This window comes from Enhydra lutris, unplaced genomic scaffold (assembly GCF_002288905.1).
Source record: "Enhydra lutris kenyoni isolate GAN:26980312 unplaced genomic scaffold, ASM228890v2 scaffoldscaffold24, whole genome shotgun sequence".
NCBI lineage: Eukaryota > Metazoa > Chordata > Mammalia > Carnivora > Mustelidae > Enhydra > Enhydra lutris.
This window is the reverse complement of record NW_019154108.1, coordinates 20,726,241-20,753,357: the sequence shown is the minus strand read 5'-3', so window position 1 is coordinate 20,753,357 and position 27,117 is coordinate 20,726,241. Positions and strand designations below refer to the sequence as shown.

The 27,117-nt window shown below is 40.4% G+C and overlaps 1 protein-coding gene across 1 annotated transcript in view; it reads left to right on the top strand.

Moving 5' to 3' along the window:
- Positions 1 to 27,117, top strand: part of LOC111150692 (family with sequence similarity 129 member A) — a 164,775-nt gene that overhangs the window by 44,504 nt on the left and 93,154 nt on the right. The window contains exon 4 of the mRNA XM_022508239.1: positions 26,416 to 26,456. Within this exon, the coding sequence (XP_022363947.1) occupies positions 26,416 to 26,456 (41 nt within the window). The remainder of the gene's footprint in view (positions 1 to 26,415; positions 26,457 to 27,117) is intronic.

Here is a 27,117-nt window from a genome sequence, read left to right as displayed (position 1 = left end):
GGTTGAGCCTCTGCCTTCAGCTCAGGTCATGATCTCAGGGTCCTGGGATCAAGCCCCGTGTCGGGATCTCTGCTTAGCGGGGAGCCTGCTTCCCCCTCTCTCTCTGCCTGCCTCTCTGCCTACTTGTGATCTCTCTCTCTGTCAAATACATGGGTAAAATCTTTAAAAAAAAAGAGGGGGGTGGAGACAGAAAGAGCACAAGCCGGGGGAGAGGCAGAGGGTGAGAGAGAAGCAGACTCCCTGCTGAGCTGGGAGCCCAACAAGGGGCTCTATCCCAGAACCTGGAGATTATGGCCTGAGTCAAAGCTAAGACGCTTAATCATCCGAGCCACCCAGGCGCCCCTAGGCGTTCTTCATACAGTTTCTGTCATTGGGCTGTGAGTTGTGGGAAGATGAGTCAAGGTCAGTTCTCTGCCTTAACATCACCTATCTTTGAGCTGTCTTCATATCCTCCCTTATGGTCGAAAACTTCCCTTTTTTCCTGAGAACTTCGAACATCCTTCTTATGGGAGACTCACCTGCCGTCTGCACTTCCCTGTGAGAGTAACTAACCCCATCAACCCAGCCACAACCTCGAACACTTCAGTTACAGCCTTGCCCATCATCACTGACACTTTTTGCACATCTTTCCAGGTCCTACAGACACAATTCATGGTGGGACTGACATCTTCACGCAACTCATTTCTTCAACAGAGTTGGGGAGACCAGACCTGAATTCAGTGTGAGGGGGTCAGAGAGCTGTAGAGGGCGAAGAATTTGCTACAGAGCAGAGCAAACGTGATCTCCTTCACCTCCCAGTGGCTGGCCTGTCGCTCAGTCCCAGTTACAGCTGCATATCTCAGGGTGCTTCAGGGACATGGCCACAGACACCAGGCTGTGCTGTCCTCTAGCATGAGACATAGGGAAGCCTTTCTAATTGGTTTTTAGGAACCAGAATAAAGTAACTGGTAGTATAAGATAGATCTGCTATGCCCTCCCTCCCCATCTGAGTTCAGGAGGTCCGTGGACTCTCCCTCAGATTCTTTAAAGTGTTGACATTTTAGGTGTTTACCTTTCCTAATTTAGAACAAGACTTATTGGAGTTGAGAGAGAAAAGTGTGCCAAAGGGTTTCAACTGGCTTTAGTTGACTTGCCTCAGTTTCTTATCTCTTTTCTTTCTTCTTCTATTTGCCAACCCCAGTCATTTGCGTATTGTTCTAAGTGATGTCCAGAGGCAATATAATGTTTATGAAGTTTTCCCACAACGTGAACCAGAAAATGATTGGGACTTAAGAAATGGTAGCTGGAAGTGGGCCCTATTCTGCTGTATCCATATTTGCAGCGTATTTTTCCTTTCTTACTGGCTAGATGTAGGAAGACAACTCAGCAACCCATCTCAAGCACAATGAGTGACATGTTCATGTTTTTTCTGTATCTTTCCCATCCAGAAAATGCCTTCTCACATTTTTACAAATCCTACCCATTTTGTCTATTACTTGAATATGGAAAGTGCCTAACTAAGCAGTTTACTCACAGAACTAATGAGAACAAGGTGTTTTTTTTTTTAAATTATTCATAAGTTAGTTTAAATTCCTTCCCAAATGCTTTCTTTAAAAAGCAAGTTAATATGAGTCTTATTGTTCGTTGTTAGAAGGTTCCTAGACAATGGTAGTTCTCTCCCTAGCCCCCAAATAAAATAAATTGGGAATTTACGCTAATTAAGATCCTATATACTTACCGATGCTTTCATCGGAAAACTATTTAAATACAATAAGTTATAAATTTCTTTCCTGTATTTTTAAACCACTTGCTGTTGCATGGTGTGGGTGGAGTTAGTGATATTACATGATTTGAAGAATTTTAAAAGTTCCGAGTCACTGCCAGGCCTACAAATTCATTTGGGGGCAACGTTTTCACTGTAATATTTCCTTGTCTTCATTTCTTCTCTGCCTTCCACCTCTCGATATCACTATTGTGTACATAACTCTCAGGTCTTCACATTAATGTAAATAATTTCCATCTGAGCACCATATGCTTATTGGATATTTTCTCCTGAAGATCTTCTCAGAGACACTCCCAGAACCAGACACCAGCCACTGAAAATTTTAATTTACTCAGCATTTTCCAAATGCTATGCTAGAATCTGGAGATACAAAGATGAATAGGATATATCCCTACCCATCGGAGGTTTAGAGTCTGGTGTGGGAGAATTCTAAGTACGCCATAATAACAGCGGCCAGCACTTATGTCTTGACCTTGGTCGATTTGGTGCTAAGCCCTTGACATAATTTACCCCCTAACCTGTCCTGTAGGTGTGTAGATGTGCAATCAAAGTACAGAAAAATTAAGCAGCTTGCTCAGAGTCCTTTGGATGTCAAGGGGCAAAAGTAAGGGACTTAAATCCAGGAAGTCATTCTTAAATAATATGTGAAATATGCATTTAAAAATGTACCTGGGGGTGCCTGGGTGGCTCACTTGGTGCACTGTCCAGCTCTTGATTTCTGCTGGGGTCGTGATCTCAGATCCTGAGATCTAGCCCTGCCTCTGGCTTGCTGGGCGTGGAGCCTTCTTGGGATTCTCTCCTTCTCCATTTGTCCACCCCATCCCCTGTCAATGCGCGTGCAGGTACGGTCTCACACTGGTTCTCTCTCTCTCTCTCTCTCTCTCAAAAAAAGGAGGGGGGCCTGGAGGGGTTTTGTGAGTTACAAGAAGGAAACTTTAAATCCTACCTTAAAAAGGTCAGAGAAGGCTTCCTAGAGGAAGTAACATTAGAATTGAAACCAGCAGAAGGAGAAAGAAAGGGAGGAAGGCATTTTAGGCGAAGGAGCCCCAGTGAGGAGTGGGCTCTGATGGGGCAACTGTCGGAGAGCGGGTAAGACAAAGGGAGAAGGCTTGAGTTTATCACTTTCTGCTTTTTTGTTTATGTGGTTCTCTCTGCCTGAGGTTTTTTTCTACCTTCATCTCTGCCATCTGTTATTTCCCTTGGAGGTGTAACCCCCCCTCTGCACTCTGGGAGTCTTGTCACGGCTTTATGTGGTGCCCAGTGCACCCCTCCTTAAACTGGACATGTCATATCTCACCTCTGCCTCAGCACCACATTATGTTCTTTATAATTCTGTGGCTTCTCGTGGCGTTGCACTTAATGGCAACTCAATACACATTTACGGAGTATCGAATGAATGTTAATCAGGGCAAGAGAAGTAAAATTATTGGAAGAGTTGAGCAAAAGTAATCCATAATCTTTGCCAGACGGAATAGTAGTCAATTTTTTTTTTTTTTTAAGATTATGGGTATTAAGGAGGGCATGTATTGCAATGAGCACTGGGTGTTACACGCAAACAATGAATCATGGAACACTACATCAAAAACTAATGAAGTACTGTATGGTGACTAACATAGCATAGTAAACAAACATAGTAAAAAAAAAAAATTATTTATTTATTTATTTATTTGAGAGAGAGAGAGAGAGAGAGTGAGAGAGAGCACGGAGTGCCGGAGGAGTGTGGGAATGAGGGAGGGGCGCAAAGGGACAAGCAGACTCCCTTGCTGAGTGTGGAGTTTGACACAGGCTCCATGCGATTGTGACCTGAGCCAAAGTTAGACCCTTAACTCACTGAGCCACCCAGGAGCCCCGGGGATGGTAGTCAATTTACTTCAGGAGTCAATAAGCCAGTAGATGTTTGATAATGTAATTTACTTTAAAGAAATTGATTTGGTTGCTGCAGGTAACTTTTAAAGATACAGTTTATCTGGGCACCTGTGTGGCTCAGTTGTTTAACGTCTGCCTTTGGTAAGGTCATGATCCCAGGGTCCTGGGATCGAGTCCCACATTGGGCTCCTTGCTCAGTGGGGAACCTGTTTCTCCCTCTGCCTGCTGCTCCCTCTGCTTGTGCTCTCTGTCTCTCTCTCTCTGACAAATACATAGTTAAAATCTTTAAAAAAAAAAAAAAGATACAGTTTATCCACTGGCCATGGGATGGTGGTCTTGATTACTGGGCTAATCACTGAGGTGAACCCTAAAATTCTCCTTTTACAATTTCATTTCTATTTGGCATCTGGAGCCTCTCAGCACTCCTGTCATTTCTTATTAGTGAGAAGAATGCTTTAACTTAAGAACTCCGCCAGAATCATTACATTTTTTAAAGAGAAAGCTTAACAGGATTTAAAAATACATTTATAGTGGTTTTGTGCTGTCAAAACAACCACTTGAAAGCTGAAAAATATGTTCAACATACTTTTGTATTTATATCCCAGCTTGAATTTGTGTTTTGGTTCAAAAAGAAAGATTTCATTGGATTTCATTAAAAAGAAAGAAAACAGAGAGAGAGAGATAGAGATGGAGGGAAAGAGGGAAGGAAGAAGAGAAGAAAGGAAGGAAGGAACAGATACTCTTAGTTGTTTTGATATCGTACGATGTAACTGGGGAATTTTGGAATCATGCTGGTGTGCTTATTCTCCATTACCTGTCATAGATGACCTCCCCGCTACATAGTAAATTCTAACTCCAAAACGTGTCTAATAGTCCTCTTCTCTTGTCCTTTTCTATGTCAATGTCGGACTTCAAGGCTTTATGAATTTTTCTAGGATCCTTACAGCCAGTCGTAACCGATCTCCCTAACCTTTGTTTTTGTGTGGATCCCAAACCATCTTTGACCTGTTTGTATAAATCTGAGCATGCCACTTCCCTATTAGAAGGTCACCAAAGGCTTCCTGTTAACCTGATGTCTGACCCCTGCCCACCTGTCTAGCCTCACTTCATGACTTCTTTTCAATTACCTTGAACTTTTAGCTTTTGCCTGGACAAAGCGTTATGTGCCTGTCAAGTTCCAGTTCAAGATTTCCCTCTCTGTTAAGCTTCCCGAATTCCCTCGGGCTGGCTTGGGTCCTGCGTGCCCCCCACAGTGTGCCATGGGCTTCCCATATATTATACTATTTAGTTCTCACAAAGCTGTTTAAAGTGGGTAGTCTTTGTCCCCTTTTCACAGGTAAGAAATGTGAGGCTCAAAGAGCTTAAGCAATTTGTCTGAGGTCACAGCGGCAAGCTGGGATTTGAACCCGGTTCTTTCTGTTTCAAGAGCCTGAGCTCTTTCTGCTGTACCACTCCTTCCTCCCCCACCTTTTAAAAAATATTGTATTTATTTATTTGACACAGAGAGAGAGAGCACAAGCAGGGGGAGTGGCAGGCAGAGGGAGAAGCAGACTCTCTGCTGAGCAGGGAGCCCAGTGTGGGATCATGACCTGAGCCAAAGGCAGATGCTTAACTGACTGAGCCACCCAGATGTCCTGCCCTGGTGTTGACTTTCATTATGGTATTTGTCACATGTATTTCTGCTGCACTGACTGGGGACACCAGCCCACCTTTCCTCTGTGTATCTCCAGGGATTAGTGCAGTATCTGGCTCATAATAGGTAGCTACTTACTAAGGTAATGAATGAACCAAACAACATACAAACAGTATACAAACTACAACGGTCTGCGAGGGACTAAGGTCCCTTGATCTTTTCTGGGTGGTGGTATAGAGAAACCGAAGAAGGGGAGACCTTCCTGAAGTAGAAGGGTTATTATAGGACAACCGTGAGGCTGTCCCAAACCTCCAGAACCATTTTAGGAAGGAGCTTTAAATCTGTCAACGAAAAAAGTAAAAAATGAAGACCTAGAGAGTTCTATTAGATTTTTGAATGTTTGTAGTGCCTAACATTTATTGCCTCCTTAGATGAACTTAGAATGAATCCTTACAAAAATGTGCCTGTGCAAGTAACAAAGGAGGAACAGGAAGAGGATGGAGGAACCATGTGGTACGGCTTCCTACGAGACCCTGAGTTTCTTTATTTGAAAGTATTTTTATGTTAACAGTTTATGTTAACAGAAACTATTTTTATATTAAGAGTGGGCTTTTGTGAGCATGGCTCAATAGACTGAAGAATGTCCCTAATCCCGACACCTGTATGCAGATGTGGTTAAGTTGAGGTTCTTGAGAGGTGATTAAATGCAATCGCATGTGTTCTTAGAAGAGTGAGGCGGAGGGAGGCATGCGCGTGTGCACACGCATGCGCACATAATACACATGCACATATACATATACACACACTCATGAGAAGTGTGGTCCTTCCAGAGGGAGGGTGGGCCTGCTGACACCTTCATTTCATCCCAGTGACAATAGCCGTAGACTTCTGGCCCCCATGACTGTGAGAGAACACTTGCTGTTATTTTATGTTGGTGGTAATTTGTTACAAAAACCACAGGAAACTGGTACATATTGGGAGGCAGTGAGGTACGTATTGGGAGGTATATCTGGGAATATGGTAAATATGAGACCCCACAAACAGAGTGCTCCTTGGGGTGGCTCTTCATGCCACTTGCCCTGGAAAGCATTTTACTTGCATGTTCCAGGGGATCAAAAATAGTGTCTGCCTCTAGAACTGTACTCCCAAATCTGGGAGCACTTCAGTAGCTTTCCTCTCCGGTGATCTTCTGATCCCAGGATCCATTACGGTTCAGGCAGGGCGCACAGCATTCCTTCTGGGTGCAAATGGCTCTCCCTCCCTGGTGACCCGGGAGCACAGCTATATTTGGATGAGGCCGGTTATAAGTGGGCAAGCTCATGTTATTTAATTAGCTTAGCGTAAGTGTAAACCTTTAAATAGTCTCAACTTTCCCCTGTTCTTGTGTCTACCACAAGAGTAGGTTTGATGAGATAATAGCTACGAATCCTTCCAACTCTGAAAACCCATCTCTCTAGTCTGCATTTGCTTTCAACCATGACCTGTAGGCCTTTCTCGCTGTGTAGCTTTTTCTACCTCTAGACACAAGTTGAGCTCTTTCTCAGCTACGTTAGCCATAGAGAAGGAGGAAACTGGATTCCAGGTCCTGGTCAAAGCTGGAAAACAAAACAAAACAAAACCAACATAGTTCTTGACTAATCTGGTGTCCCTGGATTCAGACTTCGGAATTTACCCACCGAGGCTTTCTTTGGTCCCAGGTACCTACATTTCACCCACCATCTGTGAACAGAACTTGATCAGTCCAGTCTGAATTCTTGCAAACTTCTATACTCTTTTTCATATTTTTTCTTTTAATATGTTCTCAGCACGTTGCTGACTTTAGGCGTCAATCTCAATCAGGTAGGCACAGATCGCTTACCCTTTCATGAACCAGTGAGCTCCCATGCACATTCTGAGGTCCTTTAAAGCTCTCATCTTTCCTCTCTTCCTGACATACCGTAAGGGCCCCCATTTCTAATGTCCCCATTTCTCATGATATCAGGGAGGAGGCTGTTCTCTGCATCATTATGAACCAGCACTGGCTGCCCTTCACCAGAATACTTGGAACACAGTTTTTTTGTTTTTGTTTTGTTTTGTTTTGTGAACACATTTTTTAAAAAGATTTTATTTCTTTATTTTGGAGAGAGAGAAAATGAAGGAGAGACAGCGTGAGAGGATGGAGGGTCAAAGGGAGAAGCAGACTCCCTAGGGAACAGGGAGCCTGATGTGGGACTAGTTCCTAGGACTCCAGGATCATGACCTGAGCTGAAGGCAGTTGCTTAACCAACTGAGCTACCCAGGTACCCTGTGAACACCTTTTAAGCACCAGATATTTCATAGGGTTGGTGTTCCAACTATACTTTAGAATAAGATTCAATTCTTATTAAAACAAGAATAAATAAAAATAAGAAACACAAAATAAATAAAAAGGAATAAATAAAAATAAGAAATTATTATAATCAAGAAGGTAAGATGATTGCATAAATAATAAGATCAAGAGAATGCTGCTGAAAAATTATGCAAAGAGCCCTGGATACAGAAGCCAATAGATCTTGGTTCTGATGCTTAATAGGACATTCACCATGAATGTGTATTTACGAGCATTGGTTTTCTCACGAGCCTGGTGGGTCTGTGGAGACTCTACTTAGTGAAGTTCTTGTATGGATTACATAATGTAAATAAATGTATGCGACAGTGTCCAGTAATATCTCTGGTATAGGGTAGGAGATCAGTAAGAGATTGTTAAGTTGAAATAATACAAGAGAAGTGGATTTATGGGAAGGAGAGGTCATAGGGGGTTGAGTGGATCTATGGGACTTTGCAGAAGACGGGGCATAAAAGGTCAGACGGGGCAGAGAACCTTTCAAATTACTTTTTTATCCTTAATATTCCACATATAGACTGTGCTTAATATACAATGAATGAATGGACTTTGAAGGCTGGGTAGGATTCTGAAAGATTGCAATGGACTTGGAGAAAGGGCATTCCAGGTAGAGGGACATGGGAAGGTGCTGGTCATCCTGGCAGAACAGTAGTCTAGTTTGATAGGAGTGTGAGGAAGTAGTAGAAGTAAGAATAAAATGTAAGCTGGGAATATAACATGGGTATTGAAAGGGTTTGGGACAGTTTGTATTTAATTCAGTCTAGTTACCTTTTTTTTTTTTTTTTTAGGTAGGCTCCACCCCCAATGTGGGGTTCAAACTCATGACCCTGAGATCAAGAGTCGCATGCCCTACCAACTGAGCCAGCCAGGTGCCCCCAGCCTACTTTTCAAAATTCCTCTGTTTCCAGTCCAATTTTAGAGAAGCGACTTTTTTTTTTTTGTCATGCTTTCTGGGTTATTGAGAGTTTACCATTACAATTACCATCTGATGGGTTACTACTTTTTTTGGAAGGGTTTGGGCAACCCTTGATGTAGATAAAGAGATGCTTTTTCTATATGCTAAAGAAAACAGATATAAAGAGACTGGTACTCAGAAGGAATAGAGAGGGAGATAAGTTTTTCTTCGATTATGCCCAAGCTTTGTCTTTCTTAAATCCTACACTAAACATTCATAGCTTTCAAGATTTTTGAAAAAAAAAATCATAAAATTCAAGTCAAAGAAGCTACCTATTCAAAAGGGGAGAATTCATGATTTTTTAATGAAATTGGTGCTCCTTGGCCACCAATAAAGTAGCCAAATGTATTTGAACCCATGATTTTCCATATGCTGGATTATTTGAAGGAATAAAGCAAAAACAGTTTTCATATTTCATTTTAGAATTAGGTATTATATTTTAAATATTAGTATCCCTGAGAGAGGTAATACTAAGAGGCAGGAACAACTGGGGAGTATATTGGGCTACCTAGAGAGGAGGACGCTGAAGACGGACTTGACTGTGGTATTTCATTGATCTGCTTGTGACCTCAATTATAAGTGTGCCACTGTTTTATGTACCATTAAGAAAAAAAAAGTTCTGCCCATTACGTTAACAGTCATCCTGCACTAAACCTGAATCGGCCGTACTGGCTTATCATCGCTTTGGCATTTCTTGCATCTCTTCGGAGGTATTTGGCCTTATGACCTTCTTTCACTTGTATTGTGTGGCATGAGGTAGACCGTCCTTTTCTTTTCTTTCTTTTTTTTTTTTAATATTTTATTTATTTATTTGACAAAGATCACAAGTAGGCAGAGAGGCAGGCAGAGAGAGGGGGGGAAGCAGGCTCCCCGCCGTGCAGAGAGCCCGATACGGGGCTCGATCCCAGGACCCTGGGATCATGACCTGAGCTGAAGGCAGAGGCTTAACCCACTGAGCCACCCAGGCACCCCCAGACCCTCCTTTTCATGGATCTCTGTCACAAAATGCAACTCAACCACTTTTAGCTATTGTTTAGATCCCATAAGACAATTAACTATTGCTTTGCCATCCAAGGATTGTGGTCATTTTCCCCAAGATAAATACTTATTCTGCTAATATTAAATGTGTCCTACAACTTTCTGTTTACACAGTAATTTTCTTTTTTTAAAGATTTTTATTTATTTATTTGACAGAGAGAGATCACAAGTAGACGGAGAGGCAGGCAGAGAGAGAGAGAGGAGGAAGCAGGCTTCTTGCTGAGCAGAGAGCCCGATGTGGGACTCGATCCCAGGACCCTGAGATCATGACCTGAGCCGAAGGCAGCGGCTTAACCCACTGAGCCACCCAGGCGCCCTACACAGTAATTTTTCATTCTGATATCAAATCAGTATAATCTTCTAAAGACATGTAAAAATGACGATGACATCCAACGCTAGCTCTGAACAACGCTCAGTTAAAGTGACTGCAACGTGGACAGCTGTCACCAAGTTTTCACCAAGTTTGTGTGCGTGCAACCAGGTCATGATAGCCACTTCCACAGGCAGATAATTCTGGCTCCGCTGATTATCAGACACACTCCCGAGGTAGAGTTGTTAAAATGTGAAGAAAATGTGCATATTCAGAGCAGTGGAGCACGTTTATTTTAAAACATGGCCAGAGACCCTCCTACTTCTTGCTGAAATATTGCTTCTATTGCTAAAGACTAAATTAGTCGAGCCACATCCCCTTGTGGTTCTGGTTTCTTGATGTGCACTAACGTGTGTCCTGAAACCATCATGCACATTTGGTGACCACATTCATCTGACCAAACAGCTCTGCCAGAGGGGAGGTTGAAGCACGGGGCGTCCAGATTCTTCAACTTTGTTTCCCAGGTTAGCGGTTGTGCGTATATAGGCCGAAGCATCGCACATCCCTACGCCTTTGTTCCATTCCACCCATACTATGTACAGGTAGGAGTTTCCTCAGAGGATGATTTTGTGCTTTTCTCATCGGATGGACTTCTTGCTGGTTCTTATTTGGTAAAGCTTATCTTTTCATAGACATACAGGAAAACCTATGTGGAAATCATACAACTTACCCTCCGTGAGTCGGTGTCACTCTTATCACCGTGAGCGTGCTTAAGTCAGGCATCCTGGTTCTGCAGAGCGTGCCCCACAGATAGAGAGGAGGGAAACCTGCCGAGAGAAATCAAACCGTCAGTTCTTTTATCTTCCAGGCGGAAGGTTGAGAGATACATCGCTATTTTGGCAGCCTTCGCTCTGAGTTGAATGAAGGTCAAACTTTCCTCTCAGCAGTCTAGCTAGAGTTTCATCTTGGAAGACTCTGATTTCATAGCCGATTATTCGAAACATGGATAGATTTGAGTGTTACCCTACCTCTTTTTCTCTAGTCACTTACTGGTAAAATAAAATTTTAAAAACAAGCAAACAAATAAACACCGTGCAGGCCATTGTCCAAGAGGATAAAGAAAGACGCAGCAGACTGGCTAGATAGTCCTGAAAGGTCTGCAGGAGGGGATGGGTAAGGGAGATAGAAGAGTGGTTTTGGTCACTGGAGCATGAAGAGGACAATGTCAGCAGGGAGCTGGGCGTACTCATCCTGGGGACAGAAGTCCTTCGGGCTTCTCTTGGGGTGGAAGGGTTCTTGATCTTGGTTTTTTTTTTTTTTTTAAGATTTTATTTATTTATTTGACAGACAGAGATCACGAGCAGGCAGAGAGGCAGGCAGAGAGAGGAAGGCAGAGAGAGGAAGAGAAGCAGGCTCCCTGCTGAGCAGAGAGCCCGATGCGGGGCTCTATCCCAGGACCCTGGGATCATGACCTGAGCCGAAAGCAGAGGCTTTAACCCACTGAGCCACCCAGGCGCCCGGAAATGTGATGATGTTTAAAGCATCAAACACAATGTTCAGTGCAAGTTAGACAAATCTTCCTATTAGCATTTCCTGATAATCTAATCTAGAAGATATACTCTTTAACACTTTTGACTAAGCATTAATGGAGCTGACACAATTGGCCAGCATTAGTTTTATTATTATATTCAGCAAACAAAACAAAACAAAGCAGAATAAAACCCAAATTTAATTTTAAGTGTACAACCTATTTGGTGGGGAAAAATTTCAGAGGGAAATTCTTACACAAGTGAGTTTATTCCTTCAAAACTAAACGAGTGCCTTAAAACAGATTTCTTTTCTTGATGTTAGAAGCATTCTTCTAGGAAGTTGCTGTTCACAGAAAATAAGTGGCATAGACTTCTTTTCCAACTTTTAGAAACCAGGCTTACTGAATCTCACTTAGTCAAAGGACAACACTATTTGGAAACATTTTAAATGTTATGATTTTAGGGTACTTGAATATCTAAAGGAGAATAAAAGTAATTGTTTGTTAGATAACATGAATTGTTCTTATTTTAATTGTGTTTTGGGGGTGATAAAAATATATCATGATCATGTGGTGATTATACAATATAAACTTTTGTCAAAACTCATTGAATTGTACTCTTAAAGTTAGTGAATTTTATTATCTGTAAATTATGCTACAATAATGCTGACCAAAAAAGTAAAGTAGTCTGGGATTTAGAAAATGACTCAGTAGAATTCCAAGGAAGGGAGTTTCTGTGGACAACCCATGATACCAAGGTCATAGATGGGAATGGAAAACCAGAAGCCAAATGTAATGAATTTTAAGACAAATGATTTTATTTATTTAATTATTATTATTTTTTAATATTTTATTTATTTATTTGACAGAGATCACAAGTAGGCAGAGAAGCAGGCAGAGAGAGAGGAGGAAGCAGGCTCCCCGCTGAGCAGAGAGCCCGATGTGGGGCTGGATCCCAGGACCCTCGGATCATGACCCCAGCTGAAGGCAGAGGTTTACCCCACTGAGCGACCCAGGCGCCCCAAGACAAATGATTTTATTTAATTGTACTTTACATGCCTATTTTTTAAAAGATTTATTTGTTTATTTGAGAGAGAAAGAGAGAGAGAAAGAGCACAAGCAGGAGGGGCAGAGGGAGAGGGAGAGAGACTCTCAAGCGGACTCTGCATTGAGCCGCAGAGCCCAGCGTGAGACTCAGTCACGTGACCCAGAATCACAAGCTGAGCTGAAACCAGGAGTCAGACTCTTCACCAACTGTGCCTCACAGGCACCCCATCCTACTTTACATAACTGTTATACTCCCTAGTGTGTTTGAGATATTTCCACAGTGACAGTCACTTGTTTGTGTGGGAGATGGAGTGGGACAGCAGTGAGGGGGCTGGGGGTCAGTGTGCCTCATAGGAAAATGAAGGTAGTGAAGAAGGTAACCAGTGCGGGCAGAGAGTGGGGGGAATTATTCCTTCTGCTATGACCTGCATGAATTCATTTCTTATGATTATGGGCACATAATAAACATTTACTGTATTTGACAGAATCATGTATTAGAATCATAATTATAGAAGCAAAAAATGAGAAAAGAAACAGTCAAGCCCAAATGGGTAATTTTATATAATTACTGGTTCTTTAAAATTGGGGCTACATGCATAAAATAACCCAAGCGCAGAATTATGGTTGAGCTAAATCAATTGCTTATTTCAGCTGACTGAATGTTCTTGGAAATGATGGCAGAATTGATGCTTTTGCAGGGATTACTATTAATTATTACTATTCTTAAAATATTGGCTTGATTATGCCATGCTCTGTCAGTTAATGGGGGCACTTTTTTGCCTTGAGTTTAAATACTAGTTTAAATACTAGTTTAATACGGAATGGTTTTATTTGTGCAATTGTGTGCTCTCTACCCAGGGTTTTCAGAACTTTACTAAGCAGGTTATTATTTTGTCTCTAGTGTTTTTCTGGAGAAAGTTTCACTTTTCCCCATTCAAAAATAAAATATGTCTACAAAGCATAGCCCTTCATAAAAATAGAAGGGAAAAAATTCATCCATGGGTCCATTACTCAATGATAAAAACTGTTATTGTATTAATATAGTTCCTTCCAGTCTTTTTTTCTCCGTCCAGTTGGCTTTGTTTTACTTCTTTGTGATCTCCCTCTCTATGAAAGTCTTTGTTCACTTTTTTCTCGGTGTTGCTTACTTTTCTGATGTGCATTTTTACGTGTTAGTTTCCTTTCACAAATACATTTTAATGTTTGCACTCAATTAAAATATACAATACTTTATTTCCCTGATCTTAGATCAGGAATTATGTTACTTTTTTTATGGAAGAAAAATTTTATTTGCATCAACTTATAACTTTAAAGCAGCAGATAATCTACTACATTTTATAATAATTACTATATCTAAGGTCAAGCTACTAGATTTTAAATAATCCCAGATGGTTATATAATCAAAAGAGAGATGTTCTTATTTCACATTTAAGATGTTTCACTGAGATTTTTTAAAAAAGATTTTATTTATTTATTTGTCAGAGAGAGAGAGAGAGCACAAGCAGGGGGAGCAGCAGCAGGAGGCAGAAGCAGGCTCCTTGCTGAGCAAGGAGCTGATGTGGGGCTGAATCCCAGGATCTCCAGATAATGACCAGAGCGAAGGCAGACGCTTAACCAACTCAGCCACCCAAGTGTCCCTTCCTTGAGATTTTTTTAATGATTTAGTGATTTCCATATATTTTGATAGGAAATTTAGAAGGTCTTATATACAACTTCTTTTTGGTCTCTCTCGAATATCTTCTTACCGTCTCTTTAAATAGCCAAAAAAGACTAATTGGTTGAATTATGTATCTTTGTGATAATCTAGTCATGGACTCTGAGTCTCTCTCTTAAGATAAAGCCCTTGATTTTCCATTTTTACACATCTGTGGGTTTCCTACTCCTCCATTCTCTCTTGTTGACCGCTCAAAAACCACTTCCTCTTTCAAGCTTGCCTTATTTTCTGTCTATTCATTTCCCTGGTTTTGGTCGGCAGGTCTTATTTATTTAAAACCATAACAACTGAGATATACATATATACACATATATATTATACATATATATACACAAACATATACACATATATAAAAATATATACACACATATCTTATATGTATATATCTTATATATATCTTATATGCATATATATCTATATGTATGTATCTTATGCGTATACATACACATATTGTGTATATATATCATGTATATACACACATTAAAATACACACACATAATATAAATAAGATCCATATATGGTATATATAAAATATTTGTGATACATATAAGAAATAGGTATATATTTTTCTCTTTCTTTCTAGTCCTTTGTAACTGAGTGCGACAAAACTTTTCATCTTTCCCTCCTAAGGGAATTTCCTTCAATCTGGAGATTATTTTTATGTGTGGTTTAAAAATTGTGTTTTGGTTATTGTTTAGCGCTTGCTCTGCTTTTTTGTTTATCTAGAGATTATGAAAAAGCCTGTGACTCACAGAAGGTATTGTGTATTCACATGTATTTTATACTCATTACCTAGGATGTTTACAGCACTTCCCCCTCCCCCAGGAAGTGAATATGAAGCTGCTCTGTCTGCCTCACCTGCTGCTATTACCCAAATATAGACACGTCCAAAGCCCCACAGATACCCTTCACAGAAAACAGGAAAACAGATGACAAATATCTCACTGCTTTTCTCTTTAATGTTCTTTCTTTTAAAATTATTTCCAGCATAAATTTGGAACTGTTTTGTTTTTCTAATAAGTAGCAAATTTCTGAGATTCAGACTGTTTAAATTTGATTCTTTTCCCTTTCATGCAGAGTTGCATTAAATCAACCAAGTAATTTTGGGACACGTAAGCATGGTCTTAATCTAAATGTTTGCTTTACAACTTTCTTTGTAAATGTGGAGTTTCGATGATTTGCTCCCAGTGGAATAGTAAAGTTCAGGTCAGATTTGGAGAAAAGGAAGGAAGTGCTCCTGCTGTATATCCCAGGCTGCTGTGAGCAGGTCAGCCTGATTCACCAATGGATCAGGACAGCCCAGTGTGTACCAGATATCTAGACACTTAAGATTACTTATTTTTATTTTATTTTATTTTTGCAATTTGTCTCAAACTTAATCAGTATATGTACTGATATGCTAAAACGTATTCTTTAGGATGAGTCTTTCTGACAAATTATTATTTATTTAAAGCCTTTCTGGTTCCCTAATGAAGGGAAAATAAACCCACAGTGTGAAAGAAACAGTTTTAGAATAGAGTTTTTTAAAAAGAATTATAAAGGTACTAACAGGTTTATTTATTTGTTTTTTTTAAGATTTTATTTATTTATTTGACAGAGAGAGAGCACAAGCAGGGGGAGCAGCAGAGGGAGAGGGAGAAGCAGGCTCCCCTCTGAGCAGGGAGCCCAATGCAGGGCTCGATCCCAGGACTCTGGGATCATGACCAGAGCTGAAGGCAGACGCCTAACTGACCGAACCACCCAGGCGTCCCCTAACAGATTTAACTGTTGGTATAAATGTTCCATTTGTTTGGCAAACTAATTCTTCATTTGGTTTTTCCCCTTAGTCCCATGGTGGGTAGAGGTTGAGAAGATGGGAAGGGAAAATGCTGTACTATTCAGGATAGAACTAACATTACTAATATTATTAATATCAATCCAACAAATACTTGTCAAAGCATAGCACGTACCTATTACTGGCTTTCTAGGCTCTCAGGAGTCAAGGCTGAGAAATGCACTTTCGGTGAGCTGTGGGTTATTTGCAGGAGACAGTCACAAATATATGACAGTGGAGGAGAGGTTCAGATGGCAGATATGCATGCGGGCGTCATCAGGGCATATAGTCTGTGCGGTGGGGTTGTGTTTAAGGGGGAAAGTGGCTGATTAAGAAGTAAATAGGAGGGGCACCTGGGTGGCTCAGTGGGTTGGGCCTCTGCCTTGGGCTCGGGTCATGGTCTCAGAGTCCTGGGATGGAGCCCCGCAGCGGGCTCTCTGCTCAGTGGGGAGCCTGTTCCCCGCCCCACCCCGCTCTCTGCCTGCTGCTCTGCCTACTTGTGATTTCTCTCTCTCTGTGTCAAATAAATAAATAAAATCTTAAAAAAAAAAAAAAGAAGAAGTAAATAGGAGGTGATGAGTCTGGAAACAGTGGGTTTGGGATACTGTTCAAGAGGTTTGATGAAGGGAAAAACAGGGCAGTTGCCTGAGAGGTAGATGCGTTTGTTTTGTTTTGTTTTCCTGCAGAACTTGAGTACCTGTTTGGGCTTGGGGGTGAAAAGGAAGTGAAAAGAAAGATAATGACAATCCAAGAAAAGAGACATAATTGATGAGGTGAGCATTTGGAGGAAGAAGATTGGGATGTCTTCCTTTTGAGAGAGGCAGGGAAGAGGAAAGTATAGTGGATGAGGACATGAACTTTAAAGTGGATAGGAGAGAATTGAGACTTTGTTTTCTGGAAAGGGGAAGTCTTCTGGGAGTAAAAGGGGAGTGGGGAAGGGAGCCTGAGGACATTGATGAAGATAGAACAGCTGCTGGGGAAAGCAGACAAGGCAGTCATCCAGGATGAGAAAAGGCTCGCTGAAGAGTGATGGGTCCAGCTCAGGCTGGATGGAGCTCATTTGTTTGCAGTGGAGCCAAACACACAGCTTCGCTATGTCTTCTGCACGGCTGGGACACCTGCGGGAATGCTATTCAATACCAAACTGTCCCAATCACAAGAATCAACTGGAAGAACATGTAGAGAATACAGGATTTCCAGCCTGTCTTGGGTCCATTCTGATTCAGTGGGTCTGAGGTAGGGAATAGAATAAGTAGAATTTTCTATTTTTCTAGATCTCTTAATTTTCCAAAAGAATACATGGTAGTGGTTACACAATTCGTTTTAAAAGGAAGACTTTTTTTCCAAAAAGATTTATTCGAGAGAGAGAGAGAGATTACGAGGAGGGGGAGCAGCAGGCAGAAGGAGGAGAGGGAAGCTCCCCGTTGAGCAGGGAGCCCAATAAGGGGCCCAATCCCAGGACCCCGAGATCACAGCCTGAGCCAAAGACAGATGCTTTACTCACTGAGCCACCCAGATGCCCCTACCAGAATGACTGGTAGAATTAAGTTAGAAAATGTGCATAACAATGCTATTAGTTATACATGGGTACATATATATGCTGGAAGAATGCAAAATGACTTACAGGAATAAATATCACTTTGAGTATAGTGGTGCCTAATAGTTTGGTGGGATAGAGTAGAAGGGGGCTACAAAAGTAGCTATAGTGTTTTGTTTAAGAAAATTTTGAGCAAATATGGCATAATGTTAAGACATTTTTAGCCAGACAGTAGGAATATATGTTATGTGTTTGATGTTTGAAATAGTTCTTAATGAAAGAAAACACAGACATAGACAAAACCCTTGTTATTAGTGCTATATCATCCACTACCTCTCATCTCTTGACTCATATAAAGTAGGCTACAGAGAAGAGAGCAGAAAAACTTTGTTGAAGACATTTCAAATATCATGTTGAAGACATTTCAAATATCATCTTGTCCATAGCAGTACTTTTTAAGCTTGATTTGGTACAAAACACATTCTTAATCAGTAAATAAGAAAATCTACTTAATTAGTGAATTTCCCAGGGAGCCTTATGATATTAGCCAGCAAAGACTGTAGCTTTATTTAAGACAGTGATGCTACTTAACTGGAACACCTGAGTAAGATTAAGGGGTACTCAGATAAGGTCAGCTCGTTTCCCCCACGCCCAGAGCTTTGCTGGGTCTCTGCCTCCTTGCTGGCAACTTTGGCCAGTTGGGATGAAGCTGAGCCAAATGCTTTTACTGTCCTTCATAAATCACTTAATGGAATGTTTTAAATACAGATTCCATGTATTTCAGAATGTGTTTTGAAAGACATTGAAGCACTAGACATTTGCATTGCTTTTATTTTGTTACTTACCTAATTGCTTGATATGTATAGATTAAATGAAATAAACTGATAATTGTGTTGAGACTCAATAATGTATTTTGGGTGGTTTTTTTTTTTTTTGGAAAGATTTTATTTATTTATTTCACAGAGAGATCACAAGTAGGCGGAGAGGCAGGCAGAGAGAGAGAGAGAGAGAGGGAAATAGGCTCCCTGCTGAGCAGAGAGCCCGATGTGGGGCTCGATCCCAAGACCCTGAGATCATGACCTAGGCCAAAGGCAGAGGCTTAACCCACTGAGCCACCCGGGGGCCTCAAGATTCAATAATGTATTTTGATTGGTTATATCTGTATTGTTGTGGTTCTCCAGAGAAACAGAACCAACAGGAGAAAGAGAGATTTTTTTGAAATAAGGAATTGGACAAATAAGTAAAGTAAAACAAAATAAAATAAAATAAAAACAAAATAAGGAATCAGCTCATGCAGTTATGGAGGCTGATGAGTCCCAAGATCTGAGGTCAGTAAGCCAGAGACCCAGAAGGGCTGATGGCATAGTTCCACTCTGAGAGTCAGCAGGCTTAGAGACCCAGGAAGAGCCAATGTTTCAGTTCAAGTCAAATGACCAGAAAGACCAAGGTCCCAGCTCAAGGAAGTCAGGAAGAAGGAAATTCCCTCTTACTCACCCTTTTGGTTCGGGTCTTCAACTGACCGGATGAGGCCCACCCACACTGGGGAGGTCAGTCTTCATTATTTAATTTACTTATTCAAGTACTAACCTCATCCAGAAACAGCTTCACAGACACATTCAGAATATCTGGCACCCCAGAGCCCAGTAAAGTTGACAGGTAAAATCGACCATAACAACATCTTTCTACTCCAATTAAAGATCATTTCACAAGACTTCTTGACAATATGGTTTTTATTACCAAAGAGTACTTACATTCCTCCATTAATAAAAAATAAGTGCTTGAATTCTTCCACATAAATTAATGTAGTATTCGTAGAGAGACAAATTCTGTTAAAAACATTGACACTGGGGGCGCCTGGGTGGCTCAGTGGGTTAAGCTTCTGCCTTCAGCTCAGGTCACAATCTCAGGGTCCTGGGATCGAGCCCCACATTGGGCTCTCTGCTTGGTGGGGAGCCTGCTTCCCCCTCTCTCTCTGCCTGCTTCTCTGCCTACTTGTGATCTCTCTGTCAAATAAATAACTAAAAAATATTAAAAAAAAATTGACACTGATTTTTAAAAATTTTTTATAGATGTTCTATTATTAACTAATTTTATGACCATGGGCCAGTTAATTTCTTGATCTGAACAGAGGAGGACCTTGACATTTATTATTATGATCCCATTCAGCTCTAGAGGTCTGTAACTTTGATCTTTTCATCAATATATGGAAGTTGCAGTGCGATTGGCATCGGCATGTCTGTGCTACCATCCAAATGAACTCAAGTTGCTTTCTTAGGGTTATTGTGGAAGGCAGTCCTAGTTATTTACAGCTCTCCTTTATATTTAATTTCCGTGGTGCATATAATGACTAGTTTAAACGAATCTCACCTGTGAGGCTTGGACTCCAAGCAAAACCAAACTTATGAGGTTTCAGCACTTTTGTTAAGTACTGTGTAAACTTAACTTTATAGAAGAGCAATTTCCATAGAAAAAATGGCGGTTCCATAGAGCTTGATACTATCTAAACATTTGGCACTATTAGAGGGTTTGGTGGGGTTTTTTTTCTGTCTCTTTTTTTAGAGCATCACATAGAATAGCTTTGAATAATTTTTTACTAATGTACATTACTCAAGAATATCTTAATTTATGGGGACCTAAGTGGCTCAGTGGGTTATACATCTGCCTTTGGCTCAGGTCATGGTCCCAGGGTCCTGGGTTCAAGCCCCACATTGGGCTCCCTGCTCAGTAGGGAGTCTGCTTCTATTCTGCCCTTCCCCCTGATCATACTCTCTCTCTTTCTCTTTCTCAAAAATAAATAAACAAGTAAAATCTTTAAAAAAAAAAAAAGGGGGGGATATTTTAATTTAGTGATTAACTGTTCCACTGACTGGCAACCATTAGATTGTCAAAAAAACAAAATCAGACTATGTGATGAGCTGTATTTTAGACTGTGCTAGATTCAAATTTATTGTTGGAGATATTTGGGTTGTTAACAGAAAACTGTATTCCAAGGACACGGTGCTTGACCAAATGAAGCAGATAGGAATTAGAACCATTTTGGCAGTTCTTAAATTCTTGTGAGGATAAGTTAGAGCATGCTAAAATAATTTTCACTAATGAGTACTTTATCTGCCTTGTAAATAGTTTCAAAAAGTTAGCTGGCCTACAGAAATGTTGACTAGTTTATGAAGTTCTTCCTGGACCCTCCTAAGCCTAACATTATCATCTTTCATTTTCCTAGCCAAGTCACTCTTACTTGTTTGTTACCCATATCCCCACACTAACAAAACAATGCATATCTGGGTTCCAAACGCAGATCTATAAAAATGTACCTTTTTTTTTTTTTACACTAATAGCATGTATTCTTGAGAGAGAAGTAGAAACTGTAACAGAAAGCATTTCAAACAGATATACTTCTGTGTGGGGTAAAGAAAAGTGGAATGAAGAAAACAGAAGGAGGGCGCCGGGGTGGCTCAATGGGTTAAAGCCTCGGCCTTTGGCTCAGGTCATGATCCCAGGGGTCCTGGGATGGAGCCCCGCATTGGGCTCTCTGCTCTGCGGGGAGCCTGCTTCCTCCTCTCTCTCTGCCTGCCTCTCTGCCTACTTGTGATCTCTGTCTGTCAAATAAATAAATAAATAAATAAAATCTTTAAAAGAAAAAAAAAACAGAAGGAATATCATTAGGAAAATAAAAGAGAAACCTGAAAGAGACACCAGAACCTATTGTGTTGGAAGGGAAAGAACTTAGTAAAATTCCTAGGCTTGTTGCCTGGTTTATTTTAAGTTTAGCTGATTTCTTTTAATGTGCATATTATGTTCATTTACATGGTTGCAATCTGAAGGCAAAGAATATTTTCAGGATTCTGGAATAATCTGAGTCTCCGATAAAATATGTGCAGAAAAATTTTAGTAACTATAATTAGACTCAAAAACAGCAAAGGAAATCTCATTATTTCTTTCTGAATTTTAGTTATATATATTCTTCAAAACCGAAAAAGTTTGTCTAATGGGCAACCAGGAGTCCTTCTGAATTCATAGTTCTTGTGATGCTTTCTGAGAAAGTAGCGGTGTCAGATTGGTTTAATTTTCTCTTTCACATGTTTTCCTCTCATTTTAATGAAGAAAAAGACAGCCAATCTGCAGCTTCCTTTGGGGACATTAGACAGCTTAGAGTAGTGGCAAAATAAACAAGATTTATTCTCATCAGATGTGTCAGGGGAAAATTGGAGGCATGCTGTGAGGTAATGGCAAAATAATCTTGAAAACTTCCAAGCACTTTTTCCAAATAAAATGGAAGAAATTTAAAGTGAGCTTCTGCCTAATTATGGCTAAAGAAAAATGTGTACTTAAAAATATGGGCATATACCATCCCCCCCCGCAAAATGGGCATATATATATATATATATATATATCTTTCAAAAATACTATTGTAGTTTCGTCCTCTAAAAAAAGAGGAGGGCAGACTTAAGGTCTTAGAGTTCTAGAAAGCTGATCTCTGGAATAGCTGACCACAGGGGTTTTTAATTTTTCCATAGAATAAAGTAATGGGAATTGCAAGGTATAATATGGTAGTGTTTTTTCCCTTTCTTAGTGTCTCCTCTGTTTCTCTTCTATTAATCTGTGAAGGTATTTTCCACTAAATACCTAGTGCAGACAAGCGCCTTAATTTATTTCAGTGCCTCAGTCATTTGTAGAAAACATTGTTTTTGTTTCTGCTGTTAACCTTAAAACCGCCCTTTATTCTACTAGCAAAAGATGGGTTTATTCAGGAGTAGCAGAGAATTACAATCGGGGACAGGCAAGCTACAGTAAAACCAAAGCAAATCCAAATGGAACAAAGGAGAGGAATGCTTTTTTACAGAGGAAAGGGGGAAGTTAAGACTTCCGTATTATAAATGAAAAGTCCATCGGAGTAAACTGGGCATTCAAAGTATGGTGGTTCTTCATTGGCTGAATTGTGACTTCCTATCATTGGCTAGGCTATTGTTGGGGAAGGATAGGCTTTCTTCCTCTTGCTGGGGTAGTAAAGTTGTAGCCACCAGCAAGGTCCATCTCTTCCTGTGGGATTTACAATTGATGGAGAATGGTAGGGCATGAGAGCTCCCATTGTGGAACTTCCTGACTCCATTTCAGTTAGGTTTTCATTTATGATTTTTCACACTGTTCACCCACTGGAGTTGGTGTCTAGCCCCTTACGTAGCATCTGTAAGTACATGGGGATTCACTGAATGTCCTTAACAGGCCAAACTCTGTGGCCATGGTAAAGATAGGGGCCTGCTTCTAGAACAGGGATTGCAAAAAACTGGAAGATCTTTAACAGCCCAAGGACAAGTTATACTGCAAGCCCAACTCAAGAGTTTTGGATCTCTGTGAGTGTGAGTTTTGGAAATGAGGAAACCATTCTTTGTTTATTCCCAAGCCTGTCTGTCTTCTATCCAGATGTTTTCGGAATCTAGAGAGGGTCCTGGGATGACTTTGGAAATATTTAATATAAGCTCTTGGGAGTGTTATGTTTCTCTTCTGTGGACTAATATCTGAAGTAAATCACAGAGAACGTAAGTGGTTTATATGTCTCTTGTTTTTAGCATAAAGGAGAGTTTCTGCCAGGTAAGCTTTGGGGATTTGATGGGATTAAGGCTCCCCTTGAAGAATTTTTGACTTTTCCTATAGAATCTGTTCAAAAACTTATCACTCAAGCACCAATAATAAACGTGCTTAAACACACACACACACACATACACACACACACACACACACACACCATTTAGTTCAATTATGGAGAATCCAATTTATCCCCATTCTCTAAGGCATTTACTAGAAGAGAGAGAGTCTTTGGGCATTATTCTGTGTAATTAGATTTTTGCACCTTTGTATTGTGAATTGGGATTTCTGAATTCCCCACCCTAAGGTGCGAAGTGATGATGCTCAGAAGCCTGAGACTGAAGCTGATGTTATAATTCATCAGGACTTTTAAACTTTTTATAATTTGAGAAACTCGGGGGAAAGTAAACAATAGTGGATATTATACTCTATTTTATAAATATTAAATATTTTATTTTTTAGAGCTACTTCTCTTGTTCCCCCAAATTAATCTTCACCAGAAACCTCAATAGTTCTTAAAAAAATGTGTCAAAGGCTTAGTTAATCCTCTTCTCAGATGTGGATTTGGCTGTTTTGGGGAAATAGCCACTTTCTTAAAATAAATCCATTTTTTAAAAAAATTTGTATTTGGGGCGCCTGGGTGGCTCAGTTAGTCAAGCATCTACCTTCTGCTCAGTTCACGATCGGGAAGCCCTGGGATCCAGTTCTGCGTTGGTCTCTAGGCTCAGCAGGGAGTCTGCTTCTCCTTCTCCCTCTGCCTCACAATCCCACTTGTTCTGTCTCTTCTCTCACAAATAAATAAAACCTTAATTTTTTTTTTTATAATTTTCTTCTTCATAGTACCAATAAAAATGCAACTTTTGGAAATAGTGATTTGGGGAGGTCATATCATAGGAAAAAACCAACAATGAAATGTTAAATAAATGAGACTGGATACAAAATATAATATTCTCAAGTATTAAAAAATATAAAAAAGATTAGATGGAAATATAGCAAAATATGTTTGGATTTTTTATATCTTTCTATACGAGTTGTTTTTCTATAAGTATTTGAAGCAGGGAGGAATCTATGTATTTCAGAGAAGACTTTAGAATGTATTATATTGACACTGCAAATGATGGGAAAGCTAGAAATAATCCACTATAGATTGTATCTTTCAAGAAAGAAAACTAATAATACAGACTCAATTGGAGTTGAATTACTACAGAACTGGAAGGTTAACAAAGAAACTTCTAGGACAAAAAATATACAAATCCTTTAGATTGTTCAGACTTCATGTAAGTTTTACCTCATGTAAGACTTCATATACTTTCCATGATTACACACTGGTCAAGAAAAACAAATAAATAAACTAAGGAAGGTTTTTGTTTGTAAATGATTCCCCACATATAATTACATGGACAAGTTCATATAAAAGCTTAAAAAGAACTAATCAATAGGCCTGTTTTAAAAAAACAAACAAACAAATGAGTCAAGCTTTGAGAGTGTATATTTTTAATAATAAGTAGTTGAGGGGCGTCTGGGTGGCTCAGTTAAGTGTCTGACTCTTGGTTTTGGCTCAGGTCATAATCTCATGGGTTGTGGGGTTGTGAGATCAAGCCTAGTAGTCAGGCTCTCCACTCAGCAGGGAGTCTGCTTGAAAATTCTCTCCCTCTGCCCCTCCCCCACTCACTCACACTCTCTCTCTCTTTCTAAAAAAAAATTAAAAAATAAGTAAGTCTCAAAAAAAATTTTTTTGAGCTGAGAACTGTGTTTTTCTCCTTTCTGGGGACATCGGTGCGGGTTTCAAGATTATGGTGCATTGTACTTTGCTTTACTTTTAAATATTTACTCAGCGATTCTTTCATTAATTCAACAAATATTTGCTGGGTACATAAATACAGTATACCCTTGGAGGAGAGATAAGGTATATTTAAACAGCTGTAGCAAAGTGGAGCACAGTTTTGGAAGAACACAAAAGAAGGTGAGATTTTTTTCCACCTGGGGAGAATCAACTTCTTTTTGGGTTGGAGTCACCATCTGAGTTTGAAGGTTCTGAAAGTGGCTGGCAGGGCATTTAAGGAGAGAAACAAGGAGTGAAGGCATGAGCACGTACAGGGGACAAGGAAAATTAGTTTGAGTAGGAAAGGTAGGAAATCAGAACAACTGGGGCCAGACCACAGGGTCTTTGGCGCTGGGCTAAGTGGTTACTACTCTGAGCAATGGGGACTGTTGAAGGGTTTTATGAAGGTAGTGACATGATCTTGTAGCAACTTGTCAAATGAAACTTGTCAGGTCAGGACCCAGAGGAGTGTACCTCCATGACCACGAGGTTTTCAAAAGAGTTCCTTGGGAGCATTAAGGGCAAGATTTGGCTCTGAAGGACAATTTCCCACTCTAACATCCGGGCCTTGGTAACCTGAGCCCCTTTTTTGTGAGTGGGGCCATGGTGGCCATCTTGGGCTCAGCCTTTCATGTTCTGCTCCATCAGCCCTGGACTTACTCTGGGCAATCCCCAGGGCTTGCCTCTGCCATCCTGACCAAGCTTTGGCTTATTTCCCATGATCCCCCAGGATCTGTGTATCAGTACTGACATTCCCTACGTCCGCTCTGGTTTTGACTTTCTTTGTCCCTCTTTTAGAGCTGAGAGCTAGTACTTTTTGTTGTTTGTTTGTTTATGTTACATTCCCCCAGCCCCCCACTGTGATGCTGAGGGCAGATTAAGAGATCTCTGCAGTGTCAAAGGTGTGCTGGTTGGGATGGGGCCAAGGGAATGGGATAAGAAATATTGTGGGAATAGAAGGGACAAGATCTGACGATTGCTGATGACTGAATATGGGCACGAAGGAGAAGGAATCCAAGGACAGTGCTGAGTTTTTGAGGCTGTACAAATTCGAATGGCTTTAAAGGGGCCGGAGATGCTTTTTTGACTTTTACAAAATCAAACGAACCTAAGTGTCGTAGACAGAGCTGTTGAAGAATCTTCTTTCAGCTCTGGTACTGATTAGCCTGAAGGGTGTCACGAGCAGCTTGGTCGACTTAGTTGTACCAACGCATCACCCTGCACAGGCTGAAGTTATTGGGTAGGATTGGAGGAAATACGCCTTGTGCCAAAAATGCTGCTGTAGGGAAGCATGGAGGAAGCCCTCCATTGGTTCTTATCTTTCCATTATTGATTAGCTTCTTTTTGGTGAAAAACGGTACTGTGTTTTACAATTTCGGAAAAAGAATGTGATACTAAATCAGAGCAGGAGTTGTGGCGGGAAAGGATGAAGGCATTTTGATACTCAGGAATCTTCAAGACTGTGGAAAACAAGCTGCTTTTGGCTGAGGCTATTTTATGTGGTGTCTGTGGACTGATCCACTTACTGGGATGTTTCCATAGTGGAATATTGAATAATAGTAATTATTATTAGTAATAGCAATAGTAATAACAGTCAAAATATTATTAGTATTATTACTTTATTGTAATATTACAAAATATTTTAGTATTATTAGTAATAGTAATAATAGTCAAAATTTATTGAGCAACTAGTGTCAAGCACTACTTGAGACACTTTTTTTTTTTTTTAAAGATTTTGTTTATTTATTTGTCAGAGAGAGAGAGAGAGCAAGCACAGGCAGACAGAGTGGCAGGCAGAGGCAGAGGGAGAAGCAGGCTCCCTGTCGAGCAAGGAGCCCGATGCGGGACTCGATCCCAAGACGCTGGGATCATGACCTGAGCCGAAGGCAGCTGCTTAACGAACTGAGCCACCCAGGCATCCCAGACACTTTTTTTTTTTTTTTAACCTACAGAATATCTCACTTAATCCTCACAAAACCTGTGAAAATGGGCAATTTACCCATTTTACAGGTGAGAGAATTGAGGCTCGGGGAGAGAGATGCTCAATGTAACACAGTAACTAACTCATGCTTTTCACTCTGCTTCATTAATACCAATGTTCTACTTAGTTGGTTTTCATTCAGGGATGCACTGAGAGTCCCTTCTGTGCT